The following is a 19737-nucleotide window of genomic DNA, read 5'->3' on the forward strand; positions in this document are numbered from 1 at the left end:
GATCAGGGTGGTGGTGTTAGGTGAATGTGTTCTTTGAAGCTCTTCACTTCAAAAAAGTCCACAAAACTGCAGTAGTAGGGGCAGGATTGTGGCAGAGAAATGGAAATTTGTGCATGGCCTTTTGTTGGAGATATGTACGTGGCATGAGATCTCCTGGGTGTGGAAAAGGTGTACAGGATGAAATGCTTTAAACAATTTTTGGGGGGAATACCTCAGCATAGGATGCCACATTGGAATTTCATAGGGTAACAAAAAGAAACTGTAGGGATGTAATGCGCATAAGCAAAAGCTGAATGCTAATGTATTATTTAAGAATGCACAACGAATTAGCTGTCTCAGCTTCCTTGAAGTCAAGTTAATTACCATCTACCTAGGGCTCTGGTATTTATTGGCTGTTCTTCATTGCTACATGATTAAATTAATTGATGAGGCAGGAATTGGAGGCAAATAATTTAATTATTTTTGTAAGTTCTGAATAATTGAGAACACACAAAATGTTTTCCCTGGTTATAGATCAGCATCACAGTAGGAGGAACTTCCTTGGCAGCAAATTGGCCATACTGAAGACTATGTGTTTTGTTAGATTTGGACAACACTGCAGAGTTTGATATTGTTAGAATGATTAGACTTGGACTACACTAGAAAATGAAACTTGCATTTAAAAAAAATATGTGGAAAAGTAATTACATTTGAAGCTATTTGGAATGAATTTGCATAATAAGCTTGAGAGTATAATCTGCAGTATAATACTTGTCTACAGTCCAACTTGATGAAATTGATGAGGTATTTGATCCTAACAAGAAGAGGAATTGTTTGTCCATTTCTTTCATGCACATTTGGACGGATTTTTTCTTCCCCACCCCCAGTTATGGATATTACAGACATCGTAAAGGGAAAAGCAGAAAGCGATGAAGAGAAGCAGCATTTCATTCCTTTTCACCCGTAAGAATTTTTTATTAATTAATTTAATTTTTTTATTACATGTATATTCCACCTTTCTTCCAAGGCGCTCAAGGTGGCATGCATGCTTCTTCCTCTACATTTTTATCTGCACTACAACACTGTGAGGGAGGTTAGGTTAGGTTCTACAGGTGTATTTGGCTGGAGTCCCACCACAGAAGCCCTGTGCAAAGCCTTTCTTGAGCATGCCCCCTAAGCCCCCAGCCCCAAATTGGCTAGAGAGAGAATTCCCAGAACAGTGCAGAGGGAGGGAGACCAGGGATCGCTCCTTCTGGCATAGCACAATTTTGAATTCCTCCCATTGTTGCAAATTCAAGCATTGGGTGGACGAAATGGAACAAGCATTTGTGCAAACATCCTCCAGTTGTTCTTCCTGTTCAGCTTACTGCATGCTTGTATTAATGGTTTATTTTTATAGATATATTTTCCTCCTTCTTTTTCCTCTAGAGTGTCGGAGAATGAGTTCTTGCATAACCTCTTAAGCAAGGTCACAACACTCAAAGGTGATGGACAAGGTAAAGCATATTGGTGTCTGCTCTTAACTCCCACTCACTTTAACCTAAATAGGATGGCATTATTGACAGACCTTAGGACCAGTTTGCACTTCACCTGGTGCCAAGTTGAATGCCCTAGCAGGCAAGAATTCTATGATAGGCACTCTTATGTGGGCAGGTATATGTACTTAGATTATGATTTGCTTAGCCACAGCAGCTCACATAGAAGTGCTGGTTCTTACAAATAGCAGCAAGATTAAGCTTCTAAGACAGATGTGCTGTCACCTGATGTAAGCAGTGGGGAACTAGATGGCCAGAAGGCTCCCCTTCCCAGTGGACCAAGCTTCACAGGTGGACAAGGTCACCCATCTGTCAGTCACCTGATGGCACAGTGACAGCAGGTCAGCCTTTTTTTGCACAGTGTAAGGGAAGCCCTGATGTCTAGTTTTCTGTGCACAGTGCTGTGCAAGCTTTGATGATCAGCTGATTGGTACCTGCAACCCCACTATCACCAAGCCAGATCTCTACCTGTTCCACACCTAACATCTTGTGTGGGGCCGATAGACATGCCTTAGCCAAAATGCCCTCATTGGTCAAATAGAGATGCCTAACAGGCCCTATGAGTTCCTTGCTGGAAAGATGTGGTTAATGTAACTATGCCCGTAGATTTGTGGCTTGTGAACTAAGGTGTCGTGGTCTCATTGCTGAGAAACAATGTGCAGAGCTCACTGGAGTGGGAGATCAGCCAAGTAGAAGAATCTCTGACATGTACTTGCCTGGAGGCAGAGGCAGCATCCAAAGTCAGGTCCAGTCCTAGGGGTGGATGAACAGCAATCCACATAGTCACACGGTCCAGGGGTCAGGGAATCCGATGATCATGGGGTGAAGGGTCAAGGAATCAGCAAGGTAGGGCCAGAAACTACAAGCATTGTTACCAGCATCTGAATGCTGCTGGAAGCTCTGCTTAAGAAGACTGAAGCCAGCTGATTCTAATCAGTGCCTTCTCCTCTTTGTCCTTGAAGGCTGATCAGCAGCAAGTGGAGTCACTCCGCCTTCTGATTAGCAGGTTAAACTGACTCCTGGCCCATGGCACAAAGTACCTCAGCAGGCTTTTCTTAAAATGATAGTCTGCATTGGACTATAAATATTTTCTTCTTTTCTTCTACAGGGCTATGGGTAACTATGAAAATGCTTGTTGGAGACACTACTCAGATTAGGAAGGACTACCCTCATCTTGTTGACAGAACAACAGTTGTTGCTAGGAAGCTTGGTTTTCCGGAAATAATCATGCCAGGTATGAGGTTGGTTGCTTCTGCTTAGAAGCTGGCTATTTTCTTTTTACAAATGAAACCACCCAAAGAAAGTCTGTTCTGAGGTGCTGAAAGCAACAGTAATGTTTTTACTGGGACTTTTATTTCTCAATTTTCCTATAAATTAGTGGTAATGCCTTAATGGGATTTATGGAACTTCATGCCCCGACTTCCTCTTCTGTTGCAATACTCTGAGACCAGCTTCACCACCCATATTTTTCCTGCTGTGACGTTGCCTGGGGTGGTTCTGCAATTTGGGGTGGGAGGGTGGCACCACAAAGGTGATAAAGTGTGCTGTGAAGTTGCGACTTACACCATCATGCTTCTTAGAGTCTCACTGGCTGGTGCTTCCAGTCCCCTGCCACAAATGGCTCCTGAGTGAGATCAAAAGGCAGTTGGCTTCATGATGACACAGTGACATCAAAGCTTTCTGTCCTCATTCTGGATCCAGCTGGTAGTGGCAAGGGGGAGAGAGGGAAATGGTGCCTCACAATCACTGCAGCCACTGTATGAATACTGTTGCCCCCAGGACCATGAAGCAGGCAGTGGTGGTGAAAAGGGTGAGTCAGAGTGCTGGTTCATGAAACCCTTTGCCTGTGTGTATTTCCTTCATTTCAAGCCAAAAGAGTTTTGACAACTTTTCAATCAATCCTATTTTTAATTCCTTAAAAAAAATACAACAGACAGTCATCCTGTATCAAAAGCTGCCTTGTGCTTCTCTTCTGTTTCAAAATTAGTTTGGTGGTAAAATGGTTCCATTTGCAGTCAGTGACTTTTCCCCATCCTAACTTTTGCCCCCTCCCCTAATATTTGAAGGGGAGTTTTGCTTTGTACTGTTTCTTTTAGGTCTCTGCCTTGCAGAGTTGTGTTGTTTTTAAACCTATATTTTGTCATTTATACTGTTTGATTATAGACCACCTTGAAAGTTACACAAAAAGTGATTCACAAATTAAATTTACAGCAACATGTTACTAATTGCATAGTTCTTTCAAATCTGCATGACACTCTTCCCTCTAGCTGGTGTGCCTTTGCTGTTCTTCACCAGGAGGTGTCATTGTAGGATGAGAATTACATATCGCTGTAGAAGCAATGTCAAGCTCTTTCCTGACAAGACTATAAAAGTTTGATAATAGACATCAAAGCCGAATTTCATTTTCTCCCTTGAACATTTACACTTCAGTATATCACTGAGTAGGGCAAGGCATGGATATTATGCATTCTGTCACCTTAGCTGCTTCAGTCCTTTCTGTCCTGGTATCTACCCCTTTTGCATTTCTTTCATAGGCGATATAAGAAATGACATCTACATTACCTTGCTAAATGGAGACCTGGATAAGTCTAATAAAACTTCACAGAGAAACATAGAAGTCAACATGTGTGTCTGTGATGAAGATGGGAAAGTGATACCAGTAAGTGTTGCTCTCTTGTGTGCATATTGAAGATGAACAAGCATAACTTTTCTGTAACCTCATTTCCTAAAGCTTGTGCTGCAGTTCAGATCTGTTGGTTTTGCTCTGTTAGCATTTATAAGCTGATGAAGAGCGCTTGATTCAGAAACTCAGCACACAGAATTCTTCAGCCCTAGGTGTATATTGGCAAGCCATCTTATCCCAGTCATGACATATTTTGAGAGATATGTTTGCACTTGATATATGAGGGGGTAAAAAAAGTCGTATAGATGCAAGTTGGCCTAAATAGATTGCCATATGTTTTAACTGTTGGAGTTTTAGTAAGATTTTAGTAAGAATTCTAAGAACCCTAGTATAATATATTGATATATAATATACTGATAGCATTGGCACATTGGTTTATATATATATATATAATTGTGCATTTTTAGTATAAAAATATTTTTCCCCACCCCACATTCTGCCCTTGAATTTTACAGGTGAAGCAGCTAGCTAATAAATCAAGGGCAACAAGAATAGGTTTACTTCAGCAACTATTGTTTGTTGACCTCCATAACACTCCTTAAGAGCAAAACATAATTTTTTTAGAGTCCACAAATAATAGAATCATAGATGCCACTTTAAAGTAATCCATTTTGGGCCCAAGCCCATTCGCTGATATATTCCATAGCTTCAGCTCCACACTCCAACATGCAAAAATCATGCAAGGTTGCTTGTTCCTGCAAGTTCCATGTGTACTCACAACAATGCAAATTGAAATGCCAGCTGCCAATGAAGCAGTAGTGAACAACAAAGAATTTCCCTTTGGTGTTTGCCTCTGCGAGGCTTTTCTGGAGGTTCCAAAATAATGTGAAAAATCTGAGATAGGTCTGTGGAAAGATTATTGACAGTCTGTGACAGAGAGTCTCAAGTCTTCCTCCGGGTCTGATCTAAGGCTGAAATTGCCTGTAAAACCAAAACCAAAACACCTTGATATTTAAATGACACACACACACACACACACACACACACACACACACAAACACGTGTGTGTGTGTGTGTGTGTGTATATGATTTTTGTTTTTGTGTTATATATATTTTGTGTTATAATATATATAATATACAGTGGTTCCTCTGGTTAAGAACTTACTTCGTTCTGAAGGTCCTTTCTTAACCTGAAACTGTTCTTAACCTGAGGTATCACTTTAGCTAATGGGGCCTCCCGCTGCCACGCCATTTCTGTTCTCATCCTGGGGCAGAGTTCTTAACCCGAGGTACTACTTCTGGGTTAGCGGAGTCTGTAACCTGAAGCATTTGTAACCCGAAGCATTTGTAACCCGAGGTGCCACTGTATATTATACTGTAATATATGTTGTTGTTGTTAGTCATTTAGTCGTATGCGACTTTTCATGACTCCATGGACCAGAGCACGCCAGGCACTCCTGTCTTCCACTGCCTTATAATATATAATAATAATAATATATATATAATCTCTTCTCATGCTCCTTCTGACTAATAATTCAGATAAAAGCTCTATATACATTTTTGTCTGCTGTGTAGGTGTGCTTAAGTAGATGTGACCAACCTATTTGACATCTTAGCTTTAAAAATAAATGATACAGAGTGAAAAGAAGGAAGAATTTATGGGAACAGCAAGATATCCTTGGCTGAGAAAATAATTGCACTGTTAAATTTCCTGGGAGTTACTTAGGGATCAGAGTATTGGTTGGATATTGGTTGGAAAGGAAGAAAAAATTGGCAGGGCATTTGCATGAAAGACTAAACATGCAAATAAGTAGCATAAAACAGTTACATAAATATAAATTCTGGAAAACTGCTGAGAGAAGAAGTAGCCAGAAAACCTTCAATGATTAATCTCCTCTCCCATGCACCATATAGCTTTGTTGGATGCTGAGAACATTATTTCCAATATTGGAAAATTTATGAAGTAGCTGAATAATTTTAGGGGCTAGGTAGTGGAAATGCAGTTAAATTTGCTAATGAGTTACAGTTGGTAGGACAGATGTTACTATCCTTTACAAGTGGGAGAAGTACAGCATTTCTTGTTCAGTAAGAAGAGACAGGTACAGACATGGCCACATTCCCAGATAATGTGGTCCCTAAAAGTGCTTCTGTGAGAATTTCTGTGCACCAGCATTTGAGTTGTTAAGCTAAATTTCTGCTTAACTGCAATCATTGCTTCTGCAAGTATGTCTGTTAATATCGTGCCAGATCTGGGTCCATTGGAATCCTCAGCAAAGTGCGGCCTAGTGGGCCCTGAATGCTTTGTAGCGTTCTCTGGGGGCTCACCAATGGTGGTGAAAAGCACTGGTGGCAACAGGTGGTTGCAGGCTGGCCACCGCTTTACATTTTCCACAAAGCCTTGATGGCAGTATCAGGGGTATTGAGGGACACAGACTGTTCACAAATACAATTTAGGCCAAAGTAACATGGTGAGAGTTGCCAGTGGTCCATAATATTAAGTGCTGACGCTGGCCTTAATTACTTACGTTCTTGCTGTGAGGCACTTCACCCTTTCCTGCCGGTTCAGGTAATTTACAGGGCTGCACCATCATAAACATATTTTCCGTGGTTTTCCTTTGGTTTCTGCCCCACTGTGGGACTGTACACTTGCCCTCTCTGGAGAGTCAAGACATAAGAGTCCTAGAGGTTAGCATAGACTGTATGGATGGCAGTATTAAAACTATAGTACTTATATAATTCTGAATTGAAAATATGTACGTAAGAACTAAGAAGCTGCACCTCTTTCCTCTTCTCCCCTGTTTTGTGTAAGAATGCAATATGTTTAGGAGCTGGAGACAAGCCTACAAGTGAATATAAATCAGTGGTCTACTACCAAGTTAAACAGCCCCGCTGGGCGGAGACATTAAAGGTATGAAAGGGGAGGAGATGCCTCACCTCCCCATTTAAAATCTTTGCTTAAGAGGAACCTAGGACTCTGCTGCTTATGCTAAACTGGAAGCTCTGACAATACAGTTGAAAGAATGCAAGCCACCAAGGAATTGCTTGCATTATTTTGCTGTCTAGAAGCAAGAAGTGTGATTTTTCCATTTGTAAAAGTATACAGTTAACTTAGTTGCCCATAATCCCCAAGATGAATTTGATAGAAATTTTAGTCCATTCCATTTTCTTCTAGTATTATAATAATGCATTTTTTAAAAAACTTAGAGCAAACGTAGGAGTGTATGGTCCAAAAGCTGAGAAAAATTAGAAAATACGGGAACTTCTGTCACCTCATGAAAAAAGACCTTTTACAATTTATATCCTCGTTAGAGAAGAATTAATTGACATCTCTATGGTTTGCATGTAACTTGTAATAAGCAAATTCTTGGAAGGTTGCGATGGAAATAATTACAAAATGGCTGTAGGCTACTAGAAAAGCTTATTGTAAATCTGCTCCTTTTAAAGGGAGAGCACTATAGAAAATTGCTGTCATAATGTGGCTCTTAGGTAGATAATGAGTTTAATTCTATTAAGGTGCTTTGGCAAGAAGAGACAGAGGGCAGCAGGGAGAAAAAAATGGCATAATAAAAGGTATTATTGGGCACAAAATGTATTTATTTCCATGTACTTTCAAATATTTATGTGTCAAGCAGTGTCTCTTCTGAAAATTGTGCACTAATGGAAATCCAAGCTAAGCTTATAATAAAATATTTGGAGCTTTTTAAAACTAGCCTTTGGAGTCATCTAATTCCAAGTTAATTCTGATTTTGATCAGTAGTGTCCAAACGTACGTGTGGTGATGCTGCTATAATGAATTAGAATGATGGATTGGATCTAGAAGAGAGTGAATGTTCATGGTCTCTCCTCCCCACTTTTGTGTCCCCTAAAAAGCGCTCAAAACTGGGTAGCTCTCTGAAACAGCATGAGATGTAGCACAGAGAGCTGTGGTGCGAAAGGGGAATTGGCAGATATTAGAAAGGCGACCTTTGTATACAAGCTTAAGATACCTGGTGTAGTATAAAGATGAGTTCAGACCAAAGGTTCCAGAGTGTAGCTTCACTGAGGATGAAACATCTGACTTGTTACTTTCCCAAATACTGGAACTCCAGGATTTGCATGAGACATGATGTCATACTCCCCAAATAGTGGCAGTTGCACCAGATCAGGTCAAAACAAACAAACAAACAAACAAACAAATTCCTTCCAGTAGCACCTTAGAGACCAACTAAGTTTGTTATTGGGATGAGCTTTCATGTGCATGCACACCTCTTCAGACCAACAGGGCTACCTACCTGTAACTAACACCAGATCAGGTGTTATCTCTTAAAATAGCAAGGCTCCTCTTTGTGGAGGAATTTACATCTGAATTGGCCCCATTTCTACATTGGTGGATCCTTTTATTATACAACTTTCCACCACTGTGACTCTTATCTACGCACAATTTAAAGATCAAATAACAAAGGAGGCACATTAGAATTTATTTTTTGCAGTGTAGGGACTTCAAAGCAAGCCCTTTAATATATCTATGACTAAGCAATACTATCTTATTCAGCAAGAAAGTTCATTCAACAGTAGCATTAGTCATGATATCAATTTGCATTAAAATGTAAAGTTTATTTCAAAGGCATGTAATCTTGTGGTATAGCTTCATTTGGCAAATAATGAAATACAAGTCCTGAAAAAGTGCAGCAGAGCATAACATTAGGTCATTATGCACAAATAGCTGCCACTGATGACTACAGCAGGACTTTAGCCATAGATGGATATTTGGGCAGCGCTAATTTAGAACTGCTGGTAGACCTTCCCTCCATGTATTCATCATATCATTTTTACTTTAATAGCTGTTTATGTATTTAAATAGGTAGCATTGCCCATTGAGGATATGCAAAGAATTCACTTGCGCTTTACGTTTAGACATCGGTCATCTCAGGAGTGTAAGTAACCCGCTTGATTACTTGCTTTCAATATGCAGCATTAGATAAGTGGACATGTTATAAGCGGGGGGAAAGAATCATACCAAATTATTTCTTGCACAGCTAAAGACAAAGGAGAAAAGAACTTTGCAATGGCATATGTGAAGTTAATGAAGGAGGATGGGACAACTCTGCTTGATGGCTTTCATGATCTGGCCGTTCTAAAGGTATTGTCGGTTTTGCTGCATAGACTTCCACACAGCTTTGCACAATCCACTAACAATCTCCTGCTGGTCTACTTAAAACGTTATGCTCCAAGCCTGGGGTGTGTGGGGTGTTAGGGGAGGAGTAGTACCTCTGGTAGGGAACACACCGTGCTCCTTTTGGGGTAGTATGTCCACGTTTGGTGCCCACCCTCCACTCAGCTCTCACCTGAGGTTCCTAGAAGCTGTCTGCACGTGACAGTGGCCACACTCCAGGAACAACTTTGACTGGCTGGCTAAACCAGGTGAAGGTAGCCAATGGGTTTCAAACCCTTGTTGAATTAGGGACTTCCCCCACATGTGAAGACAGGCTGGGGCAGATTGAGTCCCAGGGGGCTCATTTTGGTGCTGCTAACAGTGCGGTTTTACTTTCCCATCAGAGGCACACTACATTGTCTCTTGAGACAGACAGATGCCAACAACTCCTAGCCTGAAAGGACTAGGGGGAGGGCATTCTATAACTGGCACGCAAATACTGAGGGGGAAAAACCTCCTCCTCAGCCCAGATCCATATGCCTAAACTTTGAAAGAGGGGTCCTGAAGGATAGCATATTCATATAGGAACATCCATCAGTGCTAGAACTCAGTGGATTCTTTGTGTAGTGTGAGTTATGCCAGGAATAGCTAACGTGGTACCTTCCAGTTGTTCCCATCAGTCACAGCCAGCATACCCAATAGCTAGGGGTGGTGGGAGTTTCACTTTGGAGGTCAGCACATACAGCAAGTGAAAATGCTGTAGCTGGCTTTTCCTAAAATAAATCAGGTGTACTCAACACATCTGGCAACTAGCCCAAGTTTCTGGCTTTTACACAAAATCCTTGCAAATGGCCTAGTGGGAAACAGAAAGAAAGGGACGAAAAGACTGAGCTGACTATATTTCAGGTTGTTTGGAGCTTTTCCAAATATGTCCTTATAGGATGCTGGAGATCTGTCAGACAAAAAGCTGCAGTCTGGTGATAAAACCTTTAGTCAGTTTTAAATGCTAAACTGGGAATGGCTGCCTAAATACTTAGACTTAGCCCTTTGATTTCCATTTTTAAAAGCAGTTTATTAGTAAACATCCGCAATGTTTCCTTGAAGATAAATAAGGAAAATCAGTTGTATGAAGCAGGTGTCCCTAGCACCAGAGTTGTGTGGCTCCCCAAGTTTGAGAAACAGCCTGCAATACAATTTAGGAACCTACTCTTAGTAATTAAGAGTTAGAAGCCCTGTGGGACATGGCCAATGCCCTGAGTGTTGCTAAAAAAGAAAAAGACTCTCACTTGTGGCGTTTTAGGGCACAACTGGCAATGAGTTGTAGGACTGTTGCTGAAAATGGAAGCCCCAGATCAAGTATTCCCAGCTGTTCTTGTCATGTTTAGTCCAGGGCTGGGGAATATGGCCTGTAGGCTTATCTTGACCTAGTTGCAATTTGGCCAACAAGGCCATTTTTCTGAAACCACTCCTGCATGTAAATCAAGTTACATCACTCTGATGGGCAGGTGATATCAGCTGGTGGGAGGTGGGGGTCAATTCTCCTTGGTTTGCCTGTAGATGCTAATTCCCTGCAGGGAACTCTCACATACAGCTGGTCCCTGCCAAAAGGATAATAAAATTTAGACAGACTTAATACTGTGATCTTTCCATACCCAGCCAGTGGTGTGGGAACAGGATAATACACAAAATGATCACACAGCAGCATAACTAAGTCTGCTTGTACTAGGGTAACCAATGTGGTACAATCCTGATGTTTCTAGACTTCAGCTGCCATCAGTTCTGGCAAGAGCAATGCTGGCTTGGGCTGATGGGGAACGGAATCCAACATCACATGGAGAGCGCTCCCTGGTGTCAGTTGAAGGACAATTCAACCCTAAGCTGCTACTTTTTGAAGCTTTACTTTTCACCTTGATGCATCCCATAATTTAATCCCATCCAGTTGCTCTAAGAACTGTTGCTTTAAAAACTGGTGCTTGAGTTTGCTTTTTAGTTCCTGCCCCACCTGCTGCAATGGGGGAACTGTGGCAGAGATGGGGAAACTGTGCAGGTGTTGTTAGAGAACAACCCTCCCCCCTTCCTTGACCCTTGGCTATGCTGGCTGGGATTGATGAGATGGAGTCCAACCAAATCTGCAAGGTCACAGATTCCCCACCGGTGGTCTAAGGACCATAGTTTTGATCTATTCGTAAGATGCTCAGGGGACCCTTTTGATTGAAGAGCAAGGTAAACACGATTTAAATAAAATTAATTTGTTTCCATTTCCATTGTTCACTGAGAAGATTTTTTTAACGGTTTCTGTGTGTCCACGGACTTATGTGCATGTTGTGACCTCTTCTCTTTATAAACCAGCAGAAAATTCTTTGCCCATGTATCCTCACTTAGTTTCAAAAGTAGATTGTGAGTTTTGTTTGTGCAGAGAAATTGCATATACTTTTGCAGTCTTCACTGGGTTAAGTCTCTCAATCCAATATTTTTTTAAAAAAAGATTTATTTCTAAAAGGCTACTGGTGTGGAAAAGTGCAGCAAAGTTATCCTAGTTATATGTCAATTTAGCTCATTCCACTGACTCTCACCTTGTTTTCATGCCTTGCTTTCAAGGGTGATAGCAAGAAAATGGAGGATGCCAGTGCTTACCTGAGTCTCCCTTCCTCACGTCATAACATAGACTCTAAAGGCTCAACCTTAAGTCGGAGTTCAAGCAGTGTTGGAGGGCTCTCAGTAAGCTCAAGAGACACATTTACCATTTCAACGCTTGTTTGTTCAACCAAGCTAACTCAAAATGGTAAGGATATAAGCTTCTGACAAGGCTTTTTAAGTTGCACTTGAAAGCTAGACCCCCTTTCTCTGTGAATATATTTCTGCTCTTCTCTGCAGTTGGTTTACTGGGTCTTTTGAAGTGGCGTATGAAGCCAGAGCTCTTGAAGGAGAACTTAGAAAAACTGAAGATTGTGGATGGGGAAGAAATTGTGAAGGTATGTTTTTAAAATGTTTACAGCAGTGTAATTTTAGGTCAGGGACTTTCTGAAAAGCCATATACTATGGGGGAGGTAATCATCCCCCTTTCCCGGGAAATGATGTAGTGTGCAGTCCTTGGTTCCTCAATGGATAAATATTTCCTAGAGAGACAAATTAGGAATCCTGGTGCTATTCCTCAACTTATTTCCAAAATCCATGTAGGAAATCTTAGCCATTTCAACAACATGTTTTTCTATCTCAAGTGGTAACTCATCTTTTGTGCTCATTGAAGCAAACTAATCCCTTGAGAATGGCTCAGGAAATTGTCTTCACTCAGTATCAGCCATCATAGGCTGAGAGCATAGTTCTCAAATAATATAGTTGTGTTTTCTTCTTACAAGGCATCAGTCTTGTTGGCTTCATTGCGGGAAAGGCCATGGGTCAGTGGTAGAGCATATTATTTGCATGCAAAGGGATTTTCAGATGCGGCTGGGAATTTCCCCTACCTGAAACCCTGGAGAGCCACTTCTTTTTGGAAATAATTGCCCCAAAGTGACAACAGTTCAGGATAATACCAGTCCTGTTTGCACAGAAAACAGATGGCAACAATTGAACTGGATTTCAGGCATACCTTACATGGCAGAATTTCTATTTTATTTTAATGTTTTCCTATTTTATTAACCGTGCTGTGCTAAATGCTGCCCTGGAATATGCTTCCCTTTGTTGGCTTTTTTGTTTTTTAACAGCAAACATGATTTTTTTAAAAAAAGACAATGATGAAACAATTGTGTTCAGAATATTTTCAAACTAAAGAAAGCATGTTTTTCAAAGACTTGGCATTAGAGTTTCCCCCCAAAAATATGCCCTCTGCCCCAGTAACCCCTGATTCGGTGGGAGCAGGTTATTTGCAAATTCCTGATTGATTGTATGTGATGGGGGCAGTCCTGGTTGTTCATGTCTGCTCTGTTCGTTTATCAAATAAAGGATGAGGTTTGATTTTTACATCAAAAGGGGCACCTGGGTGGAGGGTCACACCTGCCTTCTGTTGCATTGTGCTGAGCAATTTTCTCCCATATTAGCTTCAATACTGAAAGTAAGTTAAGGCTGCATGTGTGCTACATACAGCAGGTATAATTCATTTTCCCTTGACTTGAAGCTTCACACAAATATTCTTTGGGGACACTCACACTGATTAAAGTAGAATCAGCGAGCTGCTGCTTTAGCACTCCCCAAACTTATCAAAATTCTGGGCATGGCAGTTTTGTAACAACCGTAGATCCTTTGATTCAAGTCTTTACTCTTTACGCACGATTAACTCAAAGTAAGCACAATATCAAGGCAAATCTAAAAGGCACTGTGTCTTTGCCTGTACAAATGAAATGAAATATATGCTTAGAGGGTTGTGAGACTAAGAAAAGCTACCCATTATCTTTTCCTTTCCTATTAATATATATATAAAGTAAATTGATCTCTGATCACAAGGTGAGTGTTGCTCTTTTTTGGAAAATATTTGTGTTTGTTGGTGAAATGTGAACATGTAATGGTTTATCTATGTGATGCAAGCTCCTTTTGCTATGAAGAACTATGCTTCAGACTATGAGTATGGAAATATGTAGCAAGGATTACTTACCTACATACAAAATCCACAGCTGGGTAACATCATTATTAGGGCCAACCAAAATGTCACAAACTTTAATGTTTTCCATCAGGCAAGATGTTACACACAGCAGTCACACTAGAAGCACTGATGAAGAGGGCGAGATTATAAACCTTCATTCAAACAGTTCTTTAATGGGGTTTAGAAAAGGAATTCAGTTGACCCAGGCTATTCTAGAAGATCTATTCAGAGTGTTTCTAAACTTGAAAAGCCGCCTTCTGCACCGTGTTAATAAGTAGTTCATTAATATTTCCTTGCATTGAACTGATGTTTCTTTTTCTGCTGTAAGAAGTGATTTTTTTTAGGAATGTGGATCAAGTTCAGAGTTGTCCCTGGGCTAGCTTGTAGCTTCTTCTTTTTGTAAAAGATCAGTTCATCTCCTGATCATTGTCATGTATTTCGCATATTGGAGCTTTAATGTTGTTCTTATGATGTCTATATCATAAGCAACATGTGGTAGAAAAGCCAAATAAAAGTTTTCATCACCCTCTCTATTGGTATTCTGTAGAATATTCCAGCTGGGGTTCATGGGCACCAAGTTTCTGAGGCTGAAATTGTGGTTGGCAACTGGCAGCACAATGGCTGATCCTGGCCTGCTGCAAACCTCTCCACCCTCCTTTCCTTCTTCTCATCTGAGCTTTCTGACAAAGCACAAAGGGCGGGAGAGACCTGAGCTGGTATGAATGGAAGGAAGAATCCTCTTCCAGTTGGCACGCACCATGTTTTCATTCCCACTTGGCAATGATTTGGGTGATACCGAAGACTTGAGACCAGGCATGCTAATGGGAGGAGAGATACTAGCTTATCTCCTTCCCCTGCATTTGTGCTTTAAGTATCCTGATGGTCTGGGCATACTATCAAGCCATTTTAGGCTAAGGGATATTACTTAACACCAGCTGCAGCTAAATTCACAGTGACACACTGCTGAAAACAATTACTTTCCACATTTTAACGGACTGTGCAACTTACAAACCTCTTGCAGAACACCTGTGAACATTTACAGATAAAGCAATCAACTTTCCACTTGTAGGGAATAGGAGTAGGGGAATACAGTATAAACTGTAGGCCATCCTTAGCATTACATTGGGGGGGGGGGATGACTGCTTTGCTTGTTTGAGTCAAATGTGTGCTATGATAAGAAAATAAGTCTTCAAAGATGTGGTGATGCTCCAGGTGACAAGGCTGGAAAGATGGATCCTTTGAGGCATGAAATGCTTTCCCTGGGGCTAGGTGGAATTTTTCTTTTAAAGACATGAAAATGTTTCTCAAAGAATCTTTATCCTGTCATGATATCAAAGCTTGTGAAATATTTGTTCATCTTCTCTCTCTCTCTCTCTCTCTAGTTCCTCCAAGATACTTTAGATGCCTTGTTTAATATCATGATGGAACATTCTCATAGTGATGAATATGACATTCTCGTCTTTGATGCACTGGTAAGGATTGCCCTCTGCTGTTCAAGTTCAAACTATGGGCTCCATTTTTTTAAACAATTTACTATAGGAGCAAGGCACTGCTTGTAACTGAAATGGCTTCAGGATCACCAACATAGATATGTTGTGTCCCTCGATAATAAACTTTTGGCTTTAGCTAATACACAAAATACCTAATTGAAATTTTTTAGGAGCTCATTGCAAACTGTAACTTTTCAAATGACTTGGTGTGCAAAATAAAAACAAAAAACCCACTAATCCTATTAACCTGTTACAGATTTACATAATAGGACTCATTGCAGACAGAAAATTCCAGCATTTCAATACCGTACTGGAGGCTTATATACAGCAGCACTTCAGCGCAACTTTAGCCTACAAGTAAGCTGACAATATTTCAATCGTTACAGAGAAAAGTGATATATAGAACAAATAATTTGCATTCACACCATCCATAGCATCCCTGGTATCTCCATGTAAAACTTGGTGGCAGAGCTGTAAGTGACATCTTCTCTGGACTTTAGGGGGGGGCTCGTTTAATTTCACTGCACATAGGTGGTGTAGGGACAATAAAGGTTTATTATTATTATTATTATTATTATTATTATTATTATTATTATTTTATTTTATTTTTCTGTCAGTCTTCGGGAAAGATAATGCTCCCTTCTCCAGATCAATATGGAAAATTAAATAAATATTGTCATCAAATTAACATACAAACACCAACAGATACTCATCTTGGGAAATGTCATATTTCTGAAGAGAGGTGCACAAATTTTCCATAGACAGATGGTACGACAAGCTGTGTCATCTTGCCTTGTTGGAAAAACTTGCCCACAACATAAGACTCACTAAAGGTCACATAAAATCAGGCTCACTCACAGCAATTTGGCATTCTTTTTATTGATTACACATCAAAGCCAAGTGCACTAAAGCAACCCCTAACCCTGCCCCCTATTTATTAGTTTGGTGGGGACTTTAGAACACTATGGGTCTTCAAATCTACCATACGCTCAGGAAGGAAAAAGGGAATAAAAGTACCAATGAGTTTGTTGGCACTAAACTCCATCTATTACTACCGTATGTTGGTTTTTGTTCACTGTATTTTCAAGAAAATGATTCCTCATTGATCTCTGAGTGCTGGTCTACATGCTTTGTATACAAGGCTTGTCTGTGCAAAGTTTAACTTGCCGAATAGATTTCCTGCATTATGTGTAGCAGAACTCCATGCCACTGATGGAAGATCTTGTCTGGTGGTGATGATGGTATGGAGATTCTGCACTGTGTGGACAAGGCATATGGTGAACTACACTACAGATCCACAAGCTGCAAAATTAGTTACCGTATTTTTTGCACCATAACACTCACTTTTTTCCTCCTAAAAAGTAAGGGGAAATGTCTGTGCGTGTTATGGAGGGAATGCCTATGGGTGGCATGCCTATGGATTTTCCTCCTCTAAAAACTACGTGCATGTTATGGTCGGGTGCGTGTTATAGAGCGAAAAATACAGTATGTTGTTCCATGTGTAGATGAGAAGTTAGTCCCTTGAGATGTGAATGTGTTAGATTTTATGGTTAGAACTTCTCCTAAACTGCATGTGTTGGGGCATCAAGCTGGGTGCAGTCTTTTATGCACAGCTTCTGTCTGTTCTCTAATGGTTGCCCACAGTGGATTCTGGAGCTTTGAATCTCTTTTTAAAAATGGGCAATGTCTAAGGCTTTCCCATTAGGTAGAATGAGTTAATCAATCTCTTTAGGTAGCACATGGAGACAATGCACCCCCTGCTGCCCTCAGGTGCTGTGGAATATGTTACCCTATTGCCAATGTTCCACTTAAGTTCAACGGCCAGCACAGTCAACTTCTGTCCATGGAGGGTTGAATCTTGTCCTTTGCCTTGGGCAGAAAAATGCCTTGGGCTGGCTCTGCTAAGGAGTCTGCCATGGTGCTTGGGGTGTGATTTCATGGGCCCTTCCAGGGAGGCTGTGGAAGAGTCAGAATCTGGTTAGCGCTAAAGTTTCATAAGCTGTGAGTTGGAATGAGGTCACCTACTCAAATGTTCAAAGGATTGCTGGTACCATTCTACAGTCTTCTTAAGATCACTGATACATAGAGAATTTTTGCTATCCACATGTTTGTATGGTATGTAATACGGTTCAGAATGTGTCCTTAGATTTGTTTCTAGTCATTATGTAAAATAGTTTTGCTTCATACTAAGAGCAGGATTCACCTAACGAGGGCTTCCACTTGTACAATGAGGCTGTGCACCCTGGTGCTCCCTGAAATTGGGTCTCAGGCAGGGAAGTCGGAAGAACCCCCAGGACAGCACATGGGGAGGGGAGGATCAGTCTGCTATTGAAGCCAGTCATGACTTAAGGCTCATAGTTTACAAAAGGGGAGCTCACCTAGTCTAGATTCAATCCATTTTTGAAAAGGGAGGTGTTTTGTGTGTGCGATTGCACACGCACTTTCTTCTAAGAGCATATTAGACTATGGAGCATACAGAATATATTGTATGATTTACAATATATATTTCCATCAATATATTTTCCCCTCATAGCTATGAGTCGGTGGCTTTCAGGTACAGTCCTTTGTCATCTTCATCATCATTCCAGTCCTTGCCAAAATACTTTGCATGCTGCAAAAACATTTAAATACTGCAACCCAAAGTACTGCTTTGCTGCAGATTGTTTGGCGCCAAGAATTCCCAGCCTTACACTGTACTAGCAATATTATTCAGTGCAGTGTCCAACGCCATCCTGTGTGATAGATAGAAATAATAATGGGAAATAAAAGGTCATGCTACTGTGCTTTTCCCCCATTGAATTGTGTAATATTTTTATTTGAATTATAAAGTAATAAAACCAAGTCTGCCATGTTACATCATGCACTATATAGATATTTGCCACTTTACACTCTATACAAAGGAAATGTGATAAAGTTTAACCCTATTCCCCCTTTGTAACACATTTTTCCAATTTCAGGAAACTAATGACAGTTTTGAAGACTTACTTGGACATTTCCTGCAGAGGGGAACAGTGTGAACCTATACTAAGAACTCTGAAATCTCTGGAATATGTGTTCAAGTTCATAGTTCGGTCAAGGACTTTGTTTTCACAGTAAGTATTAGAGTCTGATTACTTTTGAAATAGCACTGAGGGTAAGGGTGAGGGGCTTCTGGCCTGACCACCAGATGCAGCCCCTGCTTAATTTCATCAGGCTCTTGGGAGTTTCAGGGAATTTTTCACCTACTCTATTAAATAATGTTGGAAATCTATTTATTTTTTTAAAAAAATGTATATTCTTGATAGATCGGACATGTGTTCACCTGCCTATTATTCAAATAGATTAATTGTGTGGGTGTTGCAGTTACTGTGACAGTGAGCTCACATTTTGCCATAATAGAAATAGAACTGGAAATGCTCTGGGCCGGAGAAGATTACAGATGAAATTTTGTTTGCAAGGTCAATGAAAGCAGATATTGCACACAGATATTATACATGGCACCTGATGCAGTGGCACAATTTACAGTATTGGCAGAGGTTATCAACCTTGTTTGTGCTGTCCTTAAAGGTAGTAATGGCACTTGTAAAATAGCATCTTGTGTTTCAGGATACAAAATCAGCACAACAATGTAAACTTGCATAGCATTCTCCAGTAGCTTTAATTGTATTCTTCAGGATCAACACATTACAGTTGCCAAATAGGCCCAGAGAGGAGAAGGGAGTCTGAGAAACCAATAAGTGTGTAATAAGCTTGTACATTTAATTTCAAGGAGCAATCTTGAATTTGGAATAGTGTTTTCCTTAAGATCTACGATTTTTAAGAGCAAAAGTTCTCCATTTGCTCCAAAAGAAGAACAGGCTTGCCATTTAAGCAAGGACTTTGCTTTCTTCTGTAAATAATTCGGTTGACTTTTACTATATACAAAAACAGTCCCCCCTACCCCTGCTCTTTATATGATAGAGCACAGGAGGGAATATCCCCCCCCTCAATAAGGAGTATAAAGCTACATTGTGCAAGGAAACTGCCCTTACGTTTTTAATTCAGAACCACAAAATAGAAACAACTCCTTAACTAAATTGTTACCTTCCATGCATTAGGAGGAATAGCACAGAAACAAAACTGGTAATTGGACAAGAGGGATTGTTTTCAGTGCAAAATGTCACAATAAGAATAACATTTAAGAACTTGAAGAAAGAAACAGTCATGATCCCAGCGAGTCATCAAACCTGGTCTATAATTTAATACTTTGCGGAATGCTTAGCATAAACTCTCAAAAAATGAGTTCCCCATCTTATCAAAAGTATCTTGTATGTTTAAAAGAAGAAGAAATAAATACATTTGTATTACATACCCAGCAGTTTCTTCTACTCAAGCTGTGGAATATTGGAGGATCCCTAGCTTTCCTTGCTAAATACCTAGCTATTAAA

General features: G+C 40.4%; 1 protein-coding gene across 5 annotated transcripts in view; it reads left to right on the top strand.

Moving 5' to 3' along the window:
* Window positions 1–19737, top strand: part of DOCK2 (dedicator of cytokinesis 2) — a 252567-nt gene that overhangs the window by 24333 nt on the left and 208497 nt on the right. For all 5 annotated transcript variants that reach the window (XM_081899107.1, XM_081899111.1, XM_081899110.1 and 2 more), the window contains 12 exons: window positions 867–942; window positions 1408–1475; window positions 2623–2748; window positions 4049–4173; window positions 6947–7045; window positions 8978–9050; window positions 9153–9256; window positions 11867–12050; window positions 12143–12240; window positions 15224–15313; window positions 15588–15688; window positions 18289–18423. In XM_081899107.1, coding sequence (XP_081755233.1) covers window positions 867–942; window positions 1408–1475; window positions 2623–2748; window positions 4049–4173; window positions 6947–7045; window positions 8978–9050; window positions 9153–9256; window positions 11867–12050; window positions 12143–12240; window positions 15224–15313; window positions 15588–15688; window positions 18289–18423 — 1279 coding nt within the window. The remainder of the gene's footprint in view (window positions 1–866; window positions 943–1407; window positions 1476–2622; window positions 2749–4048; window positions 4174–6946; window positions 7046–8977; window positions 9051–9152; window positions 9257–11866; window positions 12051–12142; window positions 12241–15223; window positions 15314–15587; window positions 15689–18288; window positions 18424–19737) is intronic.

Source organism: Podarcis melisellensis (genome assembly GCF_964234715.1).
Source record: "Podarcis melisellensis genome assembly, chromosome: 2".
In the NCBI taxonomy this organism is placed as follows: Eukaryota; Metazoa; Chordata; class Lepidosauria; order Squamata; family Lacertidae; genus Podarcis; species Podarcis melisellensis.